We start from the raw sequence: 22,333 nt of genomic DNA on the forward strand, positions 1-22,333 counted from the left end.
TCATTGATAGACTTGCACTATCGTGACCTTTTTATCTCTTAAGCAGATCTTAAGGGTTGGATTTCCCAGCGACAATCCATTTTTTCTGGGTTAAAATTGCAAAATGCAAATATCCAGTTATTTCCAAGAGCTTTAGGTAGTTAATAAATCACTGCGAAAATAAATGATACAGTACATAATCGTTCTATGAGGAATAAAGGAGAGAACTTGCTACACAAGCTGCAGCAGAAAGACCAAAATGTTAATGTGGGAAGCATCCAAGATTAACTAGCTCTTCCAATTTTATGTCCTCCGACGCACTTATCATGATCGAACTACGTACAGATATTGCTTGAGACACTTGTTGCATGCTTGGAAGATACTCTGGTTTTGCACTTAAGCAAGAAAATGCCATCTTCACGATGAAAGCCACTCGCCCCAGCACGTCATGTTCTGGGTGTGGAATTCTTTGATCTAGAACTTGTTTTAGTGGCCAACGTGAAGCTGTTGAATTGCTTGATGATGATGAAGATGAGAATGCGAGAGATGATAAGAGATCGCCCGGATGTCTACCCATGATTACTTCCAATGTCACCACTCCAAAGCTGTAAACATCACATTTCTCCTTCACCTCCATCGTGTATGCAAGCTCTGCAGAGGCAAAACAACAATTTTTTTTCTATTTCTTAAAAATGCTATCTTTTTTGGCCAAAATCTTAGCAATGCTATTTAATCGATTGTTTTTATTGAAGAAACCAACTTACCTGGAGCTGAATATCCAAAAGTGCCCACAAAGGAAGTCCAATTGGATGAATAGGGTTCTAGAACCTTAGCCGTACCAAAATCAGAGATGTGAGCTTCGTATTCTTCATTTAGTAAAATGTTCTTGCTCGACACATCTCGATGAACTATAGAAGGAGAGCATTCATGGTGCATGTAGGACAAAGCATGGGCCACACCTTTAACAACATTCACTCTCTTATTCCAGTCAAATGCCGTTATCCTTTGTTCATTGTTCAATACATCCTTCAAACTGCCAGATTCCAAGAATTCGTACACCAAAAATGAATGTCGAGAACTCGAGCAAAATCCATAGAGCTTGACAATATTCCGATGCCGAGCTTCGGTTAGTGCATGAATCTCCCTTTCAAATGCTTTTCGACTAGCAATTTTGATGTCCGCTGCTTCCTTAAGTTTCTTTACGGCAATAGTCTCACCCGTTTGCAACTGGGCCTTGTAAACACTGCCATGTCTTCCCTCACCGATGCAATATCTGGCATCGAAATCCTCCGTGGCTTCAATAATGCTCTCATAGACCATTCTTCCGTCAAAGCTCAATACTGCCCAGGGGTTTTCATTGCTTCCATCGTTCGAACTAGGCTTTGTTTTCCTTAATCTTTGGCACACTATACTTGAAATTCCCACAACAAGAAGCAACGAAAGTAGGCAACCTAAAGTAGGAATCAAAATTAGCATCAACTTTTTGTTTTTATTTTTGCCTTTCGACGTTGTTGCCGTACAGGTTTTGAGACTAGCAATAACTCCATACAAGCCTTTGTTCCCTCTCACAACTTCATATGTAGCATTATGAAAGGCTGGAATGTTGGGTAAAGGACCCTCTAACTCATTATATGATATGTCGATGGATGTCAAGCTTGCCATATCATCAAAGGTCGGCTTAACTGAACCCGAGAGCTGATTGTGTAAGAGATTGAGTATCTCCAATCTGTGCAATAGCCCTATTTCTTGGGGTATTTCTCCCTTGAGAAAATTTTGACTTAGATCGAGAACTTGAAGCGATAGGAGATTGCTGATCTCCATGGGAATATTGTTTTCAAGATTATTCCTGCTTAAATTTAAGAACAAAAGGTTGGAGCATTCCTCAAGTTGTGTAGGAATTGAGCCACTCAAGTTGTTTCCTGCAATGTTGAGTTTCTGCAGACTGGACAAGGCTCCAAGTTCTTGAGGGATGTGGCCTTCAAGACGGTTGCGGTCCAATGAAAGCTCTAGCAGCAACTTCAATTTTCCTAGGTCTTTAGGAATTTCCCCGACAATATCATTTGATGAGAGGTCAAGTCTATGCAACTGATTCAGGTTTCCAAGCTGAGGTGGTATGGTGCCGGAGATTTTATTGTTGGAGATTTTCAAGCTTGTCAAATTTCTAGAGTCACCCAATGTCGATGGTAGCTCACTGTAAAGTTCATTGTTGCTCAACTCAAGGTAATCCAAGTAGGGGTACACACCAAGAGCATCGGTTATGTTTCCCTTAAGCGAGTTGTTGTCGAGCCTAAATCTATACAAACTCGAACAATTTTTCAGGCCCCTTGGGATGGGTCCAGAGAAGTGACTGTTTGTTGCAGTAAAATTTACAAGAGCTTGGCTACTGCATATTTCTTGTGGCAATTGGCCAACAAAGTCGTTTTCAGATAGATGTAGTTGTGTGAGGGATGTGAGATTACTTATCTCGATGGGAAGAAAGCCCCCCAGATTATTCATATGTAGAGACAAGCCAGTAAGCTCGCTTAAGTTTCCAATCTCTTTCGGAATAGAGCCATTGAGGCTATTATTGGAGAGATATAGTACCCAAAGAGATCTAAGATTTCCAATTTCTTGAGGGATAGGGCCAGAAAGCTTATTGTTGTATAGGGCAAGAACATTCAGATTGCTCAAGTTCCCTATGATGGGCGGGATAGGACCAGAAAGCTTATTGTTGTATAGGGAAAGAACATTCAGGTTGCGCAAGTTACCTATGGAGGATGGGATAGGACCTGACAACTCATTTTCGAAAAGGGAAAGAACATTCAGATTGCTCAAGTTCCCTATGGATGCCGGGATAGGACCTGTTAAATCATTGAATAGTAGTTCAAACTGTATGAGGGATCTCATTCCTCCAACTTCCGAAGGTATGGGGCCAGAAAGTTGGTTGCCATAGAGGTAAAGAAATGCCAAATTACTCATATTTTCTAGAGCTATGGGGATGGATCCATTGAGATAATTGATTGATAAATCAAGTTGATTTAGAGACCCCAACATTCCTATTTCCTTTGGAATGGACCCAACCAGTTGATTTCTGGAAATCCGTAAATCCCACAACCTGCTGTTGTTTCCAATGGAAGAAGGAATTGGACCGATAATGAGGTTGTTCATTAGGTAGAGATAGTTGAGAGATTTGAGCATTCCTATTTCTTTAGGGATGAAACCGGAAAGCTTATTATCCGAAAGGAATAAGCCCAACAAGTTGGTCAAACTACCTATCTGACTGGGAATTGGGCCGGTGAAATAATTATGTGAAAGCTCAAGAACTTGTAAAGATTGCCATGATTTGAGATGAGTTGGAATGTTTCCCGAAAAGTTATTTCGAGACAAATCTAGATGAGTAAGCTTGGCAAGATCAGCCATGCTCGGAGGGATGTTCCCAAAGAGCAAGTTGTTGGCAAGCTTTAGAACAACCAAGTTGGGTAACTGGGAGAAATTGAGATGATGAAGCGTACCACGTATGGCAGAATCTGAAAGGTTCAAGCTCGCGAGGTTGCCGAGAGGATCGCAATCGATACCGCGCCATGAACAGGGGTTGCTTCCATACCACGAAGACAAAGCATAGTGACTCTCGTTGTCTAGCTTAGACTTCCATTTCAGGAGTGCCTCCGCTTCCTCATTCCTCGTTTGGTTACTAGCACCAGCAAGGGCCACTAGAGAAGGGCTTCGAGATGAAGCAAGGCAAGGCATTTCTTGCATGAGCATGAGAAGGACATAAGCGAGGAACAACATTGAGGGTTGTTTTTTAGATGAGGCCATGACAGGTTGTTTAGGTTCTTTGGGGTGGGCTTTTCTTTCGATCTGGCTTGCGTGAGCATGAAAGATACAACCGAGACGTACTTAAAGAAGAAAATTGGGACCATCAAGTCAACAACCAAGTCAATAATCTTGGCGAAATTCCCTCCTCATTGCGAAAGTCTTCAATTCCTCTCAAAATGGTTTGGACTTTTGTCATGGCCGTCGAATTACAAGAAGGTTTGAAGCTAGTCAAGAAGGTTTACCTTTGTGAAAAATTATGTAATTTAGAGAAGACTATCTCAACTCGTGAAACACGGCAGACCAAAGAAGGTTTGGAGCTAGTCAAGAAGTTTTTACCTCTGGGACAGTGCTTGAATTTCGAACGTTAAAAAAAGGAAGTAAGAAAAAATGCAAACAACAATACTATCTGCTCGACCATGTTGCTTTAATTGATTTCACATTTTGATTAAGTTCCACTATGACTTAACTTGATTCTCTTCTCAATGTCTTACATAGTATGTAAGCTCGTTTGGACCGTTAATCATGTGTGCTTTATGAATAAGTTAGAATATAGTAATTTAGAAAAGATACTCTCCCCTCGTGAAAGATGGCACATCAAAGACTTGAAAGGATTCTCATACATTTGCAACTTGGCATCAACGGAGGAAAATATCGTTTGGACTTTTGTCATGGTCGCCGAATTACAAGAAGGTTTGGAGCTAGTGAAGAAGGCTTACCTCTGTGAAAAATTATGTAATTTTGAGAAGATTCTCTCAACTCGTGAAATACGGCAGACCAAAGAAGGTTTGGAGCTAGTCAAGAAGTTTTACCTCTGGGATAGTGCTTGAAATTTGAACGTTAAAAAAAGGGAGTAGGAAAAAATGCAAACAACAATACTATCTACTCGACCACACTGCTTTAATTGATTCCACTTTTTGATGAAGTTCCACAATGACTTAACTCGACTATCTTCTCGATGTCTTACATAGTTTGTAAGCTCTTTTGGACCGTTAATCATATGTGCTTTGTGAAAAAGTTAGAATATAGTAATTTAGAGAAGATACTCTCCACTCGTGAAAGACGGCACATCAAAGACTTGAACGGAATCTCGTACATTCACAACTTGGCATCAATGGAGGAAAAGTCTAGTAATGGGATAGTGCTTGAACTTTGAAGGAAGAAAAAAGGAAGTAGACAAAAATGAAAAGATTAAATACCATCTAGGGTTAATATAACGAAAAACCCCAAACTGGTTCACTTATGACAAATTTACCTAAACTAATTTTTTGATCACCAAAAATCCAAAACTGGTACACATGTGATAAATTTACCCAAAACTAATTTTTTGACCACCAAAACCCCAAACTGGTACACTTGTGACAAATTTACCCTCCATTAAATTGGATTAATATCACAAAAAATCACAAATTGGTAAATATGTGATAAACAAAGGGGTAAAACCCAAACTGATACACCTATCAACTGTCACCTGTCATCCAACTTAGCAATTTGATGGTAAAATTTAACGGAAACTAACGAAGGGTAAATTTATTACATGTGTACTAATTTGAGGTTTTTTGTGGTCAAAAAATTAATTTGGGGTAAATTTATCACAAGTGTATCAGTTTAAGGTTGTTCGTGGTATTAATCCTACTATCTATTTAACTTACTTATTTATAATGAATTTAAATCTACTGCTCTTTTTTCTCAATTTCAAATGAAGAGAAAATTCTCTTCTACCAATCCACATGGCCTGGCCACCATAACCTCATATTTAGGTTGACCAAATATGGTACCCCTTCGTTGACTCAACCACCAATTGAGGTCAATATGAGGCTATCGATGTTTGGGATAAAAGGATCAATAGTGAAGTAGAAGAGATGAAGACATTGATAGTATGGCGGGGTAAGCGATAACACCGGTGATGGAGGAAGGCGCACTGGCATGGGGGGATTGGCATTGGAAGGAGATATTTTTGGAGAAAGAGAGAGAGGGGTTTTTCTAAAGAAAAAGTAAACATAGGTCGGCAGTGTGAAGAGAACTTTCTATAAGCAACCATATTTATCCTTGATTTGATGGTTAGTGAGAACGGGATTAGTTGCAACCTTCAAATTAAGAGTAAATTAGATTGATTGTGAAAAGTCTTGTTTACACCAGTGGTGCACTTTATAATTGCTCTTTTTAAATTGGCTCTTGTTTATAAGTGTGTGAGAATTTCAAAACTACTCATAGAGTTTGGGAGGAGGGCAATTTCTTCCTATCAAAGGAAGAGCAAAATATGGCCTTTTTCCTCCCTTTAGGCAAAATGACTCTTTTTCTTTTTTCTTCTTTTTTTTGCGGTATTGTCGATCTCTCAAATCTCCTTACTTATTCATTTATATTATACACTAGCGAGATGTCCGTGCGTTACATGGATCTAAAACTATATTCTTTATACTATACTAAAACTTTGTCGTCGATCTATTTTATATTTATTGTTGCGTCAAGTTAATTATTGGATAGATTGAATGTTGATTGGAATTTGTCCTTATCGCTCTACAAAAGAATATATTGATAGGACATATTCATTTCATTGTAAAATATGTTCTATTAATATTTTTCGATGATGGATAACGTGCTTATCGATACTTTAGTACGAATATTAAAATATAGGAAAAACTTATCGCTTTAGTTTATCTCTGATTTCCGAACAAAAAAACAATATCTCTGATTTCATTTAATCATAATCAGATGGCATTGCTTGTTATGCATTAAATCTTATATATTTATAAAGTACGGAACATTGTGTAATATATTAGAAATATCTTTTCCTCTATAAACATTATGAAATGATGGTGCCAGCTCCGGCCACAATCCAGACCCTTTGTAATCGATCGATTTCTCTCCTCCAATTTTGTGATTTTTTTTCGAATTTTTCAAACGTTTTAGCTTTTTTTTTCTTTTTGATTTCGCAATTCTATGCTTTTTTAGTTGGTCGTGCTTTTTTTTTCTATTTAATTTTCCAGATTTTTTATTTACGTGGGCCTGGTGAACAGCACACCAAGGTCGCGTGGCATAAAAGAACATTAAAAAGGTGACGTCAGTATTTTTTCCATATTTAAATTGGATGAAGTTAATGAGGTACTTAGGGCCTTTTTGGTTCAACTTTTGGGAAATGTATTTGGCAAAATGCAAAGACCTTTGAGCTAAAGGGGTTTCCGAAATGCAAGTAGTATTTGGTAATGTGTATTTTAAAATTACATTTGAAAGCAACTTTGGCCTAAATACCGTTTGGTAAAAATTATTTGTAAAAAGGCTTTTGCTGATATTTAAAAAAAAAAAAAAAGTTGGCGACCGACCACCACCGCCGGCTAGATCTGGTCGCCGACCAACCGCCGACGACCAGATCTGGTAGCCGGCCAGCCTTGCCTGACCTCAGGCAGCGGTCGCCTGGGGGTCGCGCGACCCCGGCTACCGCCGCCTGGGGTCGCCGGACCTCAAGCGTTGCCTGGGTCGTGCGACCTAGGCAACGCCTAAGCTCTAGCGACCCCAGGCGGCGTCGATGGGGTCGCGCGACCTCAGGCGGCGGTCGCCGAGGTCACGTGACCCCCAAGTGGTGGTCGCCGGGGTCGGGCTAGCCCTCAAGTGGCGGTCGCCGGCCGCCGGACCTCGGTTTGGGAAAGATGAACAGTGTCGATGAACAGTATCGATGAACAGTGCAAATTGTATTTCGAAAATGCAACTTCCCAAAGTACCTCCGGTGGAGCATTGGCCGAAGGTCCCTTAGGGAGTATTTCAAATGCAATTGCATCTCCCCAAAGTGAGTAAAAAAATTGCCAAACACAATTTGCATTTGGCTAAGGGACTTTAGAGCCCAAATGGGCATTCCAAATGCTGAACCAAACGGGGCCTTAATTGCACATATATAATTTTTTTAATTTAATTTTTTTTAATTAAATTGTATGTCCATGACAAGTTTTTAAACTTGTCTCATGTTTGTTGTACGATTTTCAAGTAACTCAGCTTTTCAAACTGTTCTTTCGGGACCAACAAAAAGCGTTAATACCCGATGATGGGCTTAAATAATTTATACCATAATGCACGTTTTAGCAATTGTAGAAATATAAATGCTGACATTTAAAAATGTTATATAAAGGTAAAAATATTTCTACAATAATAAAAAGTTTATTTCACAACTTTACATATAGAATTTATATCTTTAACAGCAATGACAACTTTTTCAACAACCATTTCACATCATTAAGTGTTTATTATAATATTTGTGAAAGAAGCTGTTGTGGGACAATTGTCACCAACGTAATATGAATTGCAGAAGGAAGTAAAAGAGGAGACAATATAGATAATGACAATTAGAATTTCAGTAGTGCCACTTAATCAGGATTAGGACATTGACGCCATTAGTAAAGTCCACATTTGAACGAATAAAAAATTCCAAGGACGACACTGTAGATTCGGGCCAAAGTTTAGAAACCATCGGTACTTCTAAATTATAGTAGTGGGCTTCTAAATTGCAATTACGTAAACAGTTACTAAACTTTGGTTAAATATGCAATTTGATACCTACACTTTTTATTTGTTCAATATAGTCATTGAACTTTAGCCTAATGTTCAATGCGGTCCCTAAACTTTTAATTTATTCAATGTGGTTCATAAAATTTTGGTACATGTTCAATATAGTCCCTAAACTATACGAAAATGTTCAAAATAATCCCTGAACTTGAATTAATTGAATGACTACATCGAACATTTTCATATAGTTCATGGACTAAATCGAACATGTATAAAAAGTTCAGGGATGGCATTGAACAAATTAAAAGTTCATAAACCACATTACACATTGAGTTAAAATTCATGGACCACATTGAATAAATTAAAAGTTCATGGATCAAATTACACATCAGGCCAAAGTTTAGGGATTACATTGGACAAATTAAAAGTTCAGGGGTCACATTACACATTAGGTTAAAGTTTAGAGATCATATTAAATAAATTAAAATTTCATGGATCAAATTATACATCGGGCCACATTTGTGTTATTTTCCCTACACGATACTAAAAAAATCAAGACTATTACATGTTGAAGGCAGTGGCACCAACAAAAGAGAGACGGTTTTTAATCAACCGTTGCATAAACCCTAAGCTAAAACCCCCCTTTCCCTCCCCCACCTCCTGGCTTCAAAGCTCAGGCACCAATGGCAATGGCGGTCCTCCCTCTCTTCTTTGCCTTGATGTTCAAGCCACGCCTTTGACCCCCACTCCCCTCCGTCTCCGAATCTCCCCCGATCGCCGCGATTTCGAGGGATTTCCCTTCTCGCATGGGCGGGTTCAGCTGGTTGCGATCGGTGAGCGAGTTCGATCGACCCACTTTCAGGGCGCGCGGTCGGCTCTGTGATTTTGCTGATTTTTCTCCCGTCGTCGCTGTGCAGTGCCGGCGGCGGTTGCTGTCTTCGGTTACGGGCCGGACGAATTCGATTGGGAGTAGCTTGGTTTCGGATTCGCGGAGGGCGGCGTTCTTGCTCGCCCGAAGTAACCTTTCTTTCTTTCTTTCTTTCATTTCTTTGTTTTCTTCCCCACTTGGCAATGTAGTTATTGGCTTGGCTCATGAGCGGAAGCATGTCGGCAGCTGAAGCTTTTCGTCCATCAGCTTCGTACGGTTGCGGTTTTCTTACTGGGAATCCTATCGATCGAGAGACCTTGAGGTCGCCATGGAGGTATCGGCGTCTTCACGCGACGGGTTTGTTTCTGTCATTTGCTAGCTATGGAGCAGTCCGTTTTTACTTTCCTCGATTTTTTAAAAATTGTTTTTTTTTTCTGGGTTTGGTTGGGTGAATATGCAGCGGATAATTCATTTGATTGAAGTGATTCATGAAATTCAGGTGTTGGTCTGCTTGTGCTATTTCAGGTTCTTGTCGCCACCCTGAAAGAAGCTATTATGACATTCTGGGTGTTTCGGAGAATGCCAGCCGAGATGAGATTAAGAAGGCTTTTCGTGCGGTGGGTAGAACTTATTATGTGCCGAACGAAGTTGAGGGAAACTAATGGGAATCACTGTGGTGTTTAACCAATTCATACCATTGCATTGAGAATGCATGCTCTTTGGTACACGGGTTTATGCGATAAATTCCTTTTGACAAATAATGATGATTACTGTGCTCCCAAAGAGTACTTTTGTGAAGTTTGAAAAAGTTCTTTAATACTTTTAAGTCCTCTGAATTTCAGGATTCTGCAAGAACTATGCAATATATATTTCAATAGAGTTCATCTAGAAAATAAAAACTGAGTTGTCCTGGAAGAACGATTTGAAAAGTACTAAAAAAACACTGCGTGAACTGAACACTGACATTTTAGCATAGTATGAGTAGTAAGAGGTTCTTTGTTACTTTTACTTTGTGGAGTTGAGGCTGATGTTAATACGTTGATCACATATTCTTGTTGATCATGCATGTTTCAACCAGAAAGAAAATGAGTATAGTCCAACAAGATTCTCCTGCTGCTTCTTCGTCAGCCCCTTCCCCTTCATGGTTGAGAATAAAGTGGATATTTTTAAAACTAGAGGTCCAAGTACCTCAGTCAATTTGATTGTTATAATTGACTGAACTTCTCAGTTAAATTCTTTATGCCACTGGCACCTCTTTTAGTTGTTATTCAACTCCCATATCTGATTGAGTTTATTGGCTTGTCTGCAATGCAGCTTGCAAAGAAGTACCATCCTGATGCAAATAAGAATAATCCTTCTGCGAAGAGGAAATTTCAAGAGATAAGAAATGCTTATGAGGTTTGTCTAATTGATTAGATGCCAGTGGAGGAAAACTATTTTTCAAAGATTGTTACATGGTGTTTGGATGTCTGATACATTGGAGGTGACAATTTTTGTCACCCGCCTTTTCAACTAATTTCAGACTTTGCAAAGTTCCGAAAAAAGAGCAGAGTATGACAGGGTAAAATCTCTAACTCTCTGTACTTTCAACTGAATTACGTAGTGAACTTTAGCATCTGAAAGCATAGCTCTCATTTATTAGAGCATCTTTAGCTCACTGAGCCTTTTACATTACTTTATTGAAGAAACGCTCTAGAAGTTCAGTAAATGTTGAATATGGTGAAGGAGATGCTGAGGGGTTTACACATGAATACGGGAGGCATTTCTCTAGTTCCTTCCACAAGATCTTTTCTGAGGTAATCCCAAGTGTCCTGCATGTCACGATCTTCCAATATTCTGATCCACGATATCTAGCTAAGAACCATTTGATGTCATTTCAGATTTTTGAGGACAAGACAGATCAATTTGCATCTGATGTTCAGGTTCACAATTATATTCTTGGTCTTGTTTGTTTATGAGATAATATTACTCGATATCTAGTCTTGATCTAGTTTGTTGTATGAGATAATATTACTCGGATTTCTGACCCATTAATCCGCAGATTATGTTGGAACTTTATAGGTGGAACTGATACTTTCTTTCCTCGAAGCTGCGGAAGGGTGCACAAAAGAGCTGTCCTTTGAAGCATATGTTCCTTGTGATTCTTGTGGTTAGTATAGTATTTTGATCACGCTGGTTACAGTACATCCTTCTACCTCTTGTTTCTGCTATGTCCCTTGTTTATATATCTAGCTTTAGAAACTAAAAGTGCGAGCACTTTATGCTCACTGGTACTCTGCTCTAATCCAGTTTGCTTGCTAAATGTATGTCAACCAATTTATGATTAGTTTTTTGCACTTTTTGGAGGTTTTGGCATGTCCTTGTAGAACTTGAAAGTAGGATGAAAAGCACGGGTTGTTTATCATATATGAAAAGCAAGACTTATGAGTGCCTGTAAAGTGTAAGGCGAATATGCTTTTAATAAGAATTAGATTGACTGTTATTTTCTTGTCATTGGCTGTACATAACCATACGAAAATCCTAGTTTCTGTATCTTGCTTATGATATCCTTTGATTTTTATGAGTCATTCTAATTGTACATTTGCTGTAGCAAAATCATGAAGATCATGTCTACATGGTAATGCAGATGGGCGTGGCTATCCACCTGGTGTCACGGTGAGAGTGTGTCCAACTTGCAGAGGCATTGGGAGGGTAAGAGCTTTCATGAGCTCTGCAATAACGCTGATTAGTGGTTGAGTTCTGGACTGGTTGCTCCTGAGGATAATTGTGTGATTGATCGGAAGTTTGAAGGACCATCACTTAGTATACATGACATGTACTTTGGTCTTCCTTGCTATTAGGTCACAATTCCCCCATTTACAGCAACATGCACTACCTGTAACGGCTCGGGCAGAGTTGTCAAGGTTTAACATTACTTCTCACTACCGTCTTTAATTTCAGTTTTCTTGGTGAAGCTGCTAATACTCGGTAACTTTGGATAGGACCAATGCATTCCGTGTGGAGGATCAGGAGTTGTTGAAGGCACTAAGGAAGTTAAAGTTACAATTCCAGCAGGTAGGTCAGAGTTTTTGATCTCTGATACAGTTCTATGGGTATTTTGTTGGATTCATTTCTGTGATAATGTAAAATGATTAATAAGGCTGATTGGGTGAGATATGGGAGGGTAACATTGTTGTGCATGATCATTTTACAGCTTTATGGCTTTAGTTCTTTATGTTGAATGCATATGGCTTCTGTCATTAAAGTTGTATTTGTCAAAAAAGTGCTTCTGTAGGCTTCACTGTTTAAGGGCGCGTTTGGTTTAGTATTCCCAAGGGGCTTTCGAGGCTTGGGGAAATGCTGAGGCATTTGGCGAGCATTTCCAATGAGCTTTTGGCCAAAAGTCAGCATTGGGAATGCTGAAAGCCCAATGCTGGTTTGGACCAGCTTTGAGCTTTCAGCATTTGCCTAATGCTAAAACCAATTTTTTTTCTTCTCAAACTACCCTAACTAATTCCTCAATATTCCAATTTTGCCCCTCATGACTGTTCATCTTCCTTTGGGCTGAGGGCGGCCGGTTAGAGCCGCCCGAGGCCAGATCAGACGGCGAAGTGCTGGCGAGGTTGCCCGTCCCCGGCGACAGCCACCTGGGGTCGCACGACCCCAGACATCGGCCGCTGGGTAGCGAGACCTCAGGCCTCCTCCAGGTAGCGCAATGGGCTACGCCCGCTGGCAAGCCAAATTTGGTGCTGGCGTCCGTCGCCCTAGGTTGGGCGACCCTTGGTGAGGGTCGCGCGACCCAGGCGCGCCGGCGGCCGTAGCCCATCGCCGGCTCCGGTGAAGGGTAAGCTTTTTAAAAAAAAAAAAAAATTCCAAAGCCCTTTGCAAAATAAGATTTGCTAAACACTACTTGGGCCAAAGTAGATTCACAAAGGATTTTTTATCAAACACAATTTGCATTTCCCCAAGGGGCTTTAAGTTAAAGGTATTTGCATTCCTCCAAACCCCTTTGGGAATGCTGAACTAAACGCACCCTTAGTATTCTGCTTTGAGTGTAAATTCCATGTACATGGGTTCAGGCTGTGTTGTTAAATCTATATTTATATACTGAACTTAATTTTTCTCCGATGATTATTTGGGGATGATTACTCAAGTTCTGTTGCTCCTGTGTTCTTCCTAGAATATTTTCTCATGGTTAATTCTATGATGATCTCAATGAGGATTTCCCGTGTAAAGAAATAATTTCTTGTTGACACTGCAAGGCTTTTACTGCTCCATATGACGGCTGCACGAAAACAAACACCAGTAAAATGCAGAGGAACGCATGCCTAAAATTTGAACCATGCTGCACATGATGTCTTTTGTCCGCATCATGTGGCTTCAGTAGCATCATAGTCCTCGTCTGTCTCATTGAGTACTAGTGAACCTGCAAAACTTTTAATCACAAGAGTTTGCTTTATCTCAAGTTTCGTGATTTGTTTTCCCAAAACGAGAGCAATACTAGCTTTATCCTTTTCAATATTTACCATTCTTTTGGAAATCGTCTCTTTTATACATTGTTAACTCGAATGCTGTAACAATTCTCTCTCTCTCTCTCTCTCTCTCTCTCTCTCTCTCTCTCTCTCTCTCTCTCTTACATGCGCTCACTGTTCTGAAAGTTAGGGTGTCAGAACATTTAAATATCAAACAATGCGCAATGTAATAAGTTATGCTCTTAAAGAAGTTGTCTATGGTCCCTTATTACAACATGTAGAGTAGAAGGTCTATTTTTCGAATATCTCCAGGCCTCTTGTTAGCCTCCCTTGGCTGACTCTTAACATACCTGGAGAAGAAGTGTAAGATCATTTGACTGTTAAAAGGTGCCATAATTGAACAGCTTTTCCAAAATATTAAGTTTTTCAGATAAGTTGGCAGTTCCACATTCTAGAAAAAATATTGTGATTCTTTGCAATTCTTAAAGGGCTGACTCGTAAATTCATCCACTGTGCATGAGTGAAATCTTGCAACATAACTAACTTCTTATGCCATAATGTGTTCTTTTAAATTAGCTATCATAGTCGCTATCTTTTCTCTCTTTGGGTAGTGGGAATGGCTTGTTTTTCCAAGGACATATTCATTCTTAAAAGAAATGGCTTACAGGGTAAATCAATGCAGTAGGGACTCATGACATAGATCCTCATGTCATCAACATGAATTACCTTTATCAAAAAACAACACAGTGTCTGATGTTCTCTTCAGTGGATAAGCTGATATTTCCATTCCTGAATAGTGTAGGTGTGGATTCGGGAGATACAATTCGTGTGCCAGAAGCTGGTAATGCTGGAGCACGGAGGAGTCAACCTGGCAACTTATTCATCAAATTAAAGGCACGATCCCCTCTTCTTTTCTGGTTGTATGGTAATGATGATCTTAAGGACAACTTTGATCTCACTTAATGGTAGACGCTTTGTCCTGCTGTTATTGGAGCTTTCCTGTGAAATCTTTACTGCTTTACATCTTTTCTCCTTTTGAAGTCTCTCACACGATTCAGCTTTGGATGATTGTGAAACATTTTGAAGTCTTGCATTACATAATCAGTCAGCTGTATCACTGTCAGATTGCCAACCCATGTGCATGTAACTTGTAACTGTGCTCATGCAGGTGGCTGAAGATCGTACCTTTACCAGAGATGGTGCAGATGTATATGTGGTCTCAGAAATTAGCTTCACACAAGTGAGAACAAAACTATTGAGCATGTTATGTTTTTGCCTCTCTTTTTCCACTTGTAAAATGTTCCCCTACCTAGCTTTAGCTCATGCCATATATGAAATCCTCCTTGTGTTTCAGTTTGTAATTGCTCTCATCAATCATGATGGTTGTAAAATCTTGTAAACTTTAATGGATATTAGCTTTTACTCTAACCAGTGCACGCTGAAATTGATACTTGATTGTTGTGGCATGTTCAATGTACTTTAATGGTGTGATTAATGTTGAACTATTCCTTGCTTGTGCATTGCTATCTGTTGTGACTTTACTTTTGATGTCATCTTTACTTTGTATTTTTTATGACAGCATCAGTTCCATGTTATTCAGATACATATCTGTAACCTGGTTCCTTGACTTTTTGGGGTTTGCTTCTGTTACAGGCAATTCTTGGTGGTAAAGTTGAGGTCCCAACTTTATCGGGGAAAGTACAAGTTAATGTAAGAACTGTCCATGCCACATGGGACATATTTGTGCTTGCAGATTTAATTGGAGAGTGTTATTAATAACTAACAATAAAAGGACATGAATGTCGGATGACCGTTGACCTTTTGAGCGGAGTAGAAGGGTTAAAATGAGTAGTCAACCTAATATTTGGAAGCAGCAATAATGTAACAAATCACTTTTCCAAGTGTTTTACTGCTTTAACCCCTGGTTTAATTGTGTGGTTTAGTGTAACATCCTACCACTCTTGTTATTTATTTTGGGGGTCCTTGTCTCGTGCAATGGAAAATAAAGAATATGTACACCAGTAGTCACCAAGAAGAAGAGGGTATGCCACTTGTCTTGAAAGCAGTTTTTTTGGGGTAGATTGAGTCGGTCCACATCTATATTGAAGGAAAACAGTTCACTATCTTATATAAGAATGTACTCATTCTTTTTAGTTGGTTTTGTTTCAAAACTATAAATGATGGGCAACATTGACTACTTTCTTGAGTAAGTTATCACCATCAGAATATGTTTTGAACAAAAAAAATAAATGTGTTAAAAAAATGCAAATACTACAAAATAGGTTCTTGAGTAAGTTATCACCATCAGATTTCTGTTTGCACTTACATGGGTACATGGTTGGGTCAACAGCATGAAAATATCTAAAATCGGAAGCTGTTCCTGGATTGTTGTTTACAAGGTGACACTGACAGTACTAGAACAATCCATGGAGATATTCTAACAGTTATGCGCTTGCCTGTTCTCTTTTTTGGGTTGCGGTTGGGGGAGGAGGGGAAAGGGTGGCATGGACCCCTAGGTTCTCAAATGTTTTACCAAGAAAAACAGTAGAAAGAGGGCATTTACCTATAGAAAATAGTGATGTCTTGTGAGTCAATAATATATGCCACTTAAATTGAATCCTTTCTCCGGCTTTCATTGTGATTCGATAGACTTTTCTTCCTTGCTTACACTAATAATATATCTTTTTGCAAATTTACCTTCTCAGATACCAAAGGGGGTACAGCCTGGACATCTTGTGGTTCTAAGAGGAAAAGGTTTTTAGAAATAATAAATTATTTTGCATTAACTGTGGTGCCTTTTTGCTACCAAAATTATTCTTAGACGCTACATTGCTGCAGGACTACCAAAACATGGTTTTCTTGTCAGTCATGGGGATCAATTTGTGAGATTTCGGGTTAAATTCCCCAGGTACGCTATTTATTATTTTGTTGTCTTTTTTTGTAATCATCAGTTTAAATGATTTTCAATCATATCCTTTTCCTCCTCTTCCTCCTCTTCCTGGTTCTGGCTTCTTCATGATTGGTCGGGTCAATATGCATCTGTGGCTAGTATTCATTTGGGTTGCCTTTGTGGATGATTTGGAAATGGAGTTACTACTTCTCATGGAGGCACAGTGCACAAGTAATGTTAGAACATTAACTTTATTCACTAATGAAGCTCTGAAACATGCACATATCTAAATCTTTTGTCACTGGGCTTCAACATATTCCCTTTGAAGTCGGGGACTATCTTTTTACGTGTCAACAAGTATCGCATTCGTAGGAGGACTTCCATTATTTTTGTACATGGATGGATTGTTCCCACAAAAGGAACAATATTATAAACCAAACTAACGGAAGTATTAATCAGGAATTCTTACTTCTAGTATTGATTTCTTATCGTTGATTGAAACCTTAGGTCTTGGTTGTTTGGCCATCAAAATTTGATGCTATATATTTACTTTCTATGACTGGTTACTTTTCAGCGAGATAAATGAACGACAACGTGTAATTTTAGAAGAATTTGCTAAAGAGGAGATCAATAGTGAAAACAATACGTCTCAAGAGGGAAATTGGTATGTCCTCTCTCTTAATTCTTTTTGTAGTCGCATCTAGTGTGCATGTATGCATTCATCGTTGATGTTTGTTTTTATTGTCCGATTCATGTAATTGTCATATCAGTAGCATTATCCTTAATGATATCTATAAGTTCTAATTGATAGGGGGTGGATCCAGCACCTCTGAAACAAAATTTTATGTTGTCTTGAACAGAATCGATCCTTATGCCTTTAGTTTCATGTTTGGATTCTTTGCTTTTGGTTTGGTGTTTTGGTTTTACTTTCGTTTCTCAATGGATCATTGCCTGAGGAGTGGTAGTTATGTTGTTTTATAGAATATGACTTTTTGTGCCACTGCCAACGCAATGCCATCTGACCGTTGCAGTGGGGATGATGGCAGCCTTGAGTGAGAGCTACATTTTGACTTCCCTTGCACTTGCCTTTGGGACACCTCTGAATTAATAGGTTGATGCAACTACCAAGAATGTGAATCACATGAGATGATTTGCATTCTGTTCCTGAAATTGGTGGGAGTGTGCAGGTTAGCAGGAACTGTCTAGAATGCACCTGATGATTACTTTAAGGTGTTTTCCACTTGGACTAGTCAAAAGAGGTTATGCTTGGAGAATCTAGAAAAATAGTTAATAATTTTACGAGGTCTACCTTTCACCTGATGCTTTGTGTGGTAGAAAGAGAGGGGAGGAATATATAGTGTGGGTGGTGAAAATTTAAAATTTTGCCTCCAAAACCTTCTCGCTAGAAAATTCAGATTCTTCCAAGTTTTCATACCTACCTTTCTTTTTCTTCCCCTCCCTTTCTCCCAAACAAAGCCTAAGTGTCTGACATCATATATCTAGACCACGTAGACAAAGTCCATTTAAACCATTGATCATGTGTTCCCGCAGTGTAACCTATATATTTAATAGTTGAGATAATGGTGGTCTTCATGGTATAGATTGTGCAATACTTCTCCTGACATGCGTGACCATTTCGGTTTTTCTGAGTCTGTCATCTAATGTTCATGTTTCTGGAAGGTGATGTTTGTTAAATTGACTGACCCTCAAGTGTTTTGGACTTTGGTGCATTTGGATTGCACATGTCTATGTTCACATTTCTCTACCAGAAAAAAAAGGGTATTTTCATTTGATTCGACTTTTGAATGGTTAATGGTTGCTACTTCTCTGATTATGATGGGGATCCTGAAATGGATAACAGGCTTTACCAGCAGCTATGTACTGGTTGAACTTTCAGGTGGGCACAATTTCTCAAACGCGCAGCGAGTCCTAAGTTCATGCTCGAAATGTCTCTGCTCCTGTTGATCCTCATGCTTCTGAAGAAAGTGATGGCTTGAGCACATGCCTCAAATTTGCAGTGACTGGATCAGATGATAGCTCTGATTGAGACTGGTTGTGCTGGAGGATTCTCCCCAGATTATAATTTTAGGTCAAGTTATTTCGATAGAAGGCATCATATTTTTTTGGGAGGTGATCACAGTTGCTCAATTACAAGTTCATCAAAGCCATTCTTTTGCCCCCACAGCTCACCATTTTTAAAGGTATATACACCTTTTTGTTCTCTAGAAGTAATGTACACAAATTACATTATCTTAATAAAGTTTCAAATCCTTCACCTCTCTCTCTCTCTCTGTGACGAGCAAGATCTCGGTCGTTAAATGACTATATTGTTAGAGGGATTGTCAGCCAAATATTTGAGCTAATCTCCACGATCTTCATCTAAGTATGCCAAAGGCAGTAAAATTCAGCAACATGAGCTTAATAAACAATATGAGAATTTAACGATTTTTGAGACTTTTGTTAAAGGGCGACTTTTTGATTTCCTTTTCCCTTCTTCTTTCGTTGTATTTTTGTGTACATTGTCTTAATGTTCGATGTGACAGTGAGGCATCTCTCTTCGAAGCACATGCATGCAAATGGCGACATTCAACCAATAAAATTTCTCCCACCCTGAACCACTCCATATTGTTCCTCCATAAGCTATCACTCACTTTTGCTTTTGGTCTAATACCCCACCAATCTTTACGGCCTGTCATCGAGCTAACCATTCATATGGAAACGGAAACTCCAACATATTATTTGTAATAGCAATGAGTATCAAATAAACACTTCGTCTTTTCAATACAACGATGACTTGAGGTGGGAATATGAACACATTACAAACCAGCCCGATTACATTGAATTTTATTACACTCTTATCACGACAACCCAATAACAATGAATAGACAGATCGCTAAATTTGTAATGTGGAAATCAAATAGAGTCGCTCAAACCAAGAAGGTAACGTAAGCTCAGCAGGGACGTGGATGTCCTGGAGGATGACTCGGTTCGCATGGAGGGCCGCTGGCACTGCCTTGACAAGCGCCGGCCGCTGCTCCACTGACGGCACCACTGTGAATTATCACATCATCTTCGATATTGACAGTCATGATTTGCTTGCCGCACGGCCCAGTGGCTATTGTCTCGTGGACCACTTCATGCTCCTCCACTTCTACACACGGAGGTGGTCCCGGAACCATGACCGGCCTCTTTCGCCTCTTGGCCATGCAAAAGAGACCGACCGCGAGGAATGCCAGCATGAAGAGACCACCTAATGATACACAAACGGCGATAACAATCGTGTGGTGGCCGCCGCCACCAGGGGGTGCATTGATATTCGATGAAGGTGGCAGCGATGGAGGCGGTACACCGTAAATAGGAGGTGATTGGCCATATATGGGGGGTGGTGCAAGGTACGATGGAGGTAGTTTAGGGGTTGGAGTTGGTGGTGGGTGCTTAGAATAAGGAGGCGATGCCTTTGGTGGTGAACTTGGAGGGCCCTTGCTTGGGCTGGGAGGATAAGCTTTGGGAGGCGATGCCTTTGGTGGTGAACTTGGAGTGCCCTTGCTTGGGCTGGGAGGATAAGCTTTGGGAGGCGATGCCTTTGGTGGTGAACTTGGAGTGCCCTTGCTAGGACTTGGTGGGTAAACACCCTTAGGTGGAGGTGCACCACCACTTGGAGACGGAGGTTGAGCGCCGCCCTTTGGTGGTGAACTTGGAGTGCCCTTGCTAGGACTTGGTGGGTACACCCCCTTCGGTGGGGGTGCACCACCACTTGGAGACGGAGGTTGAGCGCCGCCCCTTGGTGGTGAACCTGGAGTGCCCTTGCAAGGACTTGGTGGGTAAACCCCCTTAGGTGGAGGTGCACCAGCACCTGGAGACGGAGGTTGAGCGCCGCCCTTTGGTGGTGAACCTGGAGTGCCCTTGCTAGGGCTTGGTGGATAAGCTTTGGGAGGTGAAGCCTTTGGTGGCGAACTTGGAGTGCCCTTGCCAGGACTTGGTGGGTAAAACCACTTAGGTGGAGGTGCACCGCCGCTTGGAGACGGAGGTGGAGCATCGCCCTTTGGTGGTGGAGTCACATAAGTCGGCGGTGAAAGTGGAGTGCCCGTCGGCACCTGAGGTGGAGGTGCATGTGGATGGTGGTGGTGGTGATGGTGGGTGGATGGAGGCGGTGGCTTGTGCTGGTAGCTCGAAGGTGGCGGCGGCGGCGAAGGAGGAGCAGTGGTGTTACATCCCGGAGTAGACGGAGGCGGTGGCGACGGCGGTGGCGGAGAGTAGTATGGGTATCTCATATTGTCCGCTTGAAAGGTGGTATGAGACGCACTTTGCGCTAATTAGTCCAAACTGGCAAGTGCAAGAAGATTGGTGGTGGGATGTTATGGGACTTGAGGGGCTCTATTTGTACTGGCTGGAGGGCTAAAACTCTACGAAGAATCAAACTACTCTTCAAACAAGAAGGTTGCTGAATACCATGTATGTTGAGTTGTCGACCCATTTAAAATTGGAGGACACAAAGTTATACTAATCACAATAAACTCCTCGACAATCATGGTGTTCAAACATGCATTATTAGCTTCCCACGAGTATTCTTCGCTCGAATATCGCATGGGTCCCTCAAACTCAAAGTAATGAGCACATGACAAAAATAGAAAAACAATTCTCCAATTGCTTACGAGAACTTCTCCTCTTGTTTGATTTTTAGGTATGCCCTCCTACTTTTTTGCTTTATTAGATGAGTTTCCAAGAACATCCTCAGTTGCAAGTCCCAACTCGACAAACAGAACACCATTGAGGCATAAAGAAATAGGCCAATCATCTAATTGATGCTACCAGCAAAACGAATATTAATCACCGGTTTCACTAATTTTTAGAGGTTGGCCTCTCAATTACGAGCCTCAATATTGTACTTCTAACGTGGAAATCTATTTCATTTCCTTCTATTCCACACGAGCACAGACCAGATCAAATCTAAACTACCACATACAAGAAAATTTAGCATGTGCACAACTATATGTTCTTTCTCTTGTCCATTGACTTTCTATGTTTGATTGTTTTGTTATCTAGGGTGGTCAGCTCATTAGTTAGATCTCCAAGTCTACCATTGATGATAGTCAATTAAATCAGCCGGCTACTTCATGATATAGATAGATAAATGTGTAGTTATTTCTTTAAGGGGAAAATTATCCAAAAAGTCATAAACCTATTGTTCGGTGGTCAATTTAGTCATAAGCCTTTTAGTTATGCCAATTCAATCCTAAACCTATTCTATGGCGGCTAATTTAGTCCTAAACCTTTTAATTGTGCCAATTCAATCATAAACTTTTTGACGGTTTTTCAATTTAATCCTAAACCTTTTATTAATTTGCCAACGTAGTCCTTCGGCCAAAATTACCTAGAAGGACTACATTGGCAAATTATCAAAATGTTTAGAACTAAATTGGCAAATCGTCAAAAAGTATAGGACAAAATTAGCACAGTTAAAAATTTTAGGTTTAAATTGGCACAATAAAAAAATTTAGGATTAAATTGATCGCCGTAGAAAAGGTTTAAGACTTTTTGGACAATTATCCTTTCCTTTAAGGGTATAATCATTACGGTTGAGCAAGTATCATTATGACATTTTGAGGGGAAATTATAAAAAAAAATTATAAACCTATTGCAATTGTGTCAATTCAGTTCTAAACTGTTTTTTTGCCAATTCACTCCTAAACATTTTGTTTTTATGCCAAATCAATCCATCTGACAAATTTTGGTCTGCCAGCGCTAATGTGAACGCCAGCCATCCTACCGATGTTGACGTGGATAATTTTAATAATATTTCATTTTATTCGAATTTTTTTATCAAATTTTATTTTTTCTTTTTCATTTTATGTTTTCTTTTCT

The 22,333-nt window shown here is 39.9% G+C and overlaps 3 protein-coding genes across 8 annotated transcripts; 1 reads left to right on the forward strand and 2 right to left on the reverse strand.

The window, feature by feature from the left end:
* Nucleotides 1-241: 241 nt before the first annotated feature.
* LOC115676323 (MDIS1-interacting receptor like kinase 2-like) lies at nt 242-3,745 on the reverse strand. Its single transcript, XM_056311402.1, has 4 exons — nt 3,338-3,745; nt 2,486-2,833; nt 744-1,012; nt 242-630 (listed from the first exon to the last, which is right to left on the reverse strand). Exons 1-4 carry the CDS (start codon nt 3,718-3,720, stop codon nt 242-244), a joined length of 1,389 nt encoding a protein of 462 aa, XP_056167377.1. The 5' UTR covers nt 3,721-3,745.
* A 5,169-nt stretch (nt 3,746-8,914) lies between these two features.
* On the forward strand, nt 8,915-18,750 carry LOC115676463 (chaperone protein dnaJ 1, mitochondrial). Of its 6 annotated transcripts, XR_008816698.1 has the most exons (20): nt 8,915-9,095; nt 9,180-9,279; nt 9,377-9,487; nt 9,656-9,747; nt 10,445-10,528; nt 10,653-10,691; nt 10,816-10,926; nt 11,011-11,052; nt 11,192-11,279; nt 11,757-11,821; nt 11,971-12,033; nt 12,112-12,184; nt 14,384-14,475; nt 14,750-14,821; nt 15,235-15,291; nt 16,287-16,335; nt 16,420-16,489; nt 17,046-17,135; nt 17,503-17,658; nt 18,369-18,750. XR_008816698.1 is itself a non-coding variant. In XM_030599398.2 (19 exons), the coding sequence occupies exons 1-19, from the start codon at nt 9,069-9,071 to the stop codon at nt 18,358-18,360; spliced, it is 1,353 nt and encodes a 450-aa protein (XP_030455258.1). In that variant the 5' UTR covers nt 8,915-9,068; the 3' UTR covers nt 18,361-18,750. The 6 variants fall into 6 exon arrangements, 3 of the variants coding, with proteins under 3 accessions (XP_030455258.1, XP_030455255.1, XP_056167931.1); XR_008816700.1 differs by lacking the exons at nt 17,503-17,658; nt 18,369-18,750 and adding an exon at nt 16,070-16,166 and having other exon boundaries at nt 15,235-15,300; nt 17,046-17,124; XR_008816699.1 differs by lacking the exons at nt 17,503-17,658; nt 18,369-18,750 and adding an exon at nt 16,070-16,125 and having other exon boundaries at nt 15,235-15,300; nt 17,046-17,124.
* Nucleotides 18,751-19,184: 434 nt separating this feature from the next.
* LOC115676355 (vegetative cell wall protein gp1-like) lies at nt 19,185-20,931 on the reverse strand. The gene has a single exon (XM_030599247.2). It carries the CDS (start codon nt 20,740-20,742, stop codon nt 19,423-19,425), a length of 1,320 nt encoding a protein of 439 aa, XP_030455107.2. The 5' UTR covers nt 20,743-20,931; the 3' UTR covers nt 19,185-19,422.
* Between the last annotated feature and the right edge of the window lie 1,402 nt (nt 20,932-22,333).

This window comes from Syzygium oleosum, unplaced genomic scaffold (genome assembly GCF_021117445.2).
Source record: "Syzygium oleosum isolate NSW1041296 unplaced genomic scaffold, Sole_v2.1 Sole_v2.05, whole genome shotgun sequence".
In the NCBI taxonomy this organism is placed as follows: Eukaryota; Viridiplantae; Streptophyta; class Magnoliopsida; order Myrtales; family Myrtaceae; genus Syzygium; species Syzygium oleosum.

Bases quoted from the DNA above. Each gene is read 5' to 3' on its own strand.
- LOC115676323 (XM_056311402.1), bottom strand. From the start codon at position 3,720: ATGCTCATGCAAGAAATGCCTTGCCTTGCTTCATCTCGAAGCCCTTCT. The intron at 2,834-3,337 runs AAATAACTTTTC...TGAACTACTATT, and splicing joins ACTCATCTAGATTTGTCTCG to CAATGATTTAACAGGTCCTA. The intron at 1,013-2,485 runs GTCTCTACATAT...GGAATCTGGCAG, and splicing joins TTAAGCGAGCTTACTGGCTT to TTTGAAGGATGTATTGAACA.
- LOC115676463 (XM_030599395.2), top strand. From the start codon at position 9,069: ATGGGCGGGTTCAGCTGGTTGCGATCG. The intron at 16,490-17,045 runs GTACGCTATTTA...GTTACTTTTCAG, and splicing joins TTTCGGGTTAAATTCCCCAG to CGAGATAAATGAACGACAAC. The intron at 17,136-18,368 runs GTATGTCCTCTC...TTGAACTTTCAG, and splicing joins ACGTCTCAAGAGGGAAATTG to GTGGGCACAATTTCTCAAAC.
- LOC115676355 (XM_030599247.2), bottom strand. From the start codon at position 20,742: ATGAGATACCCATACTACTCTCCGCCACCGCCGTCGCCACCGCCTCCG.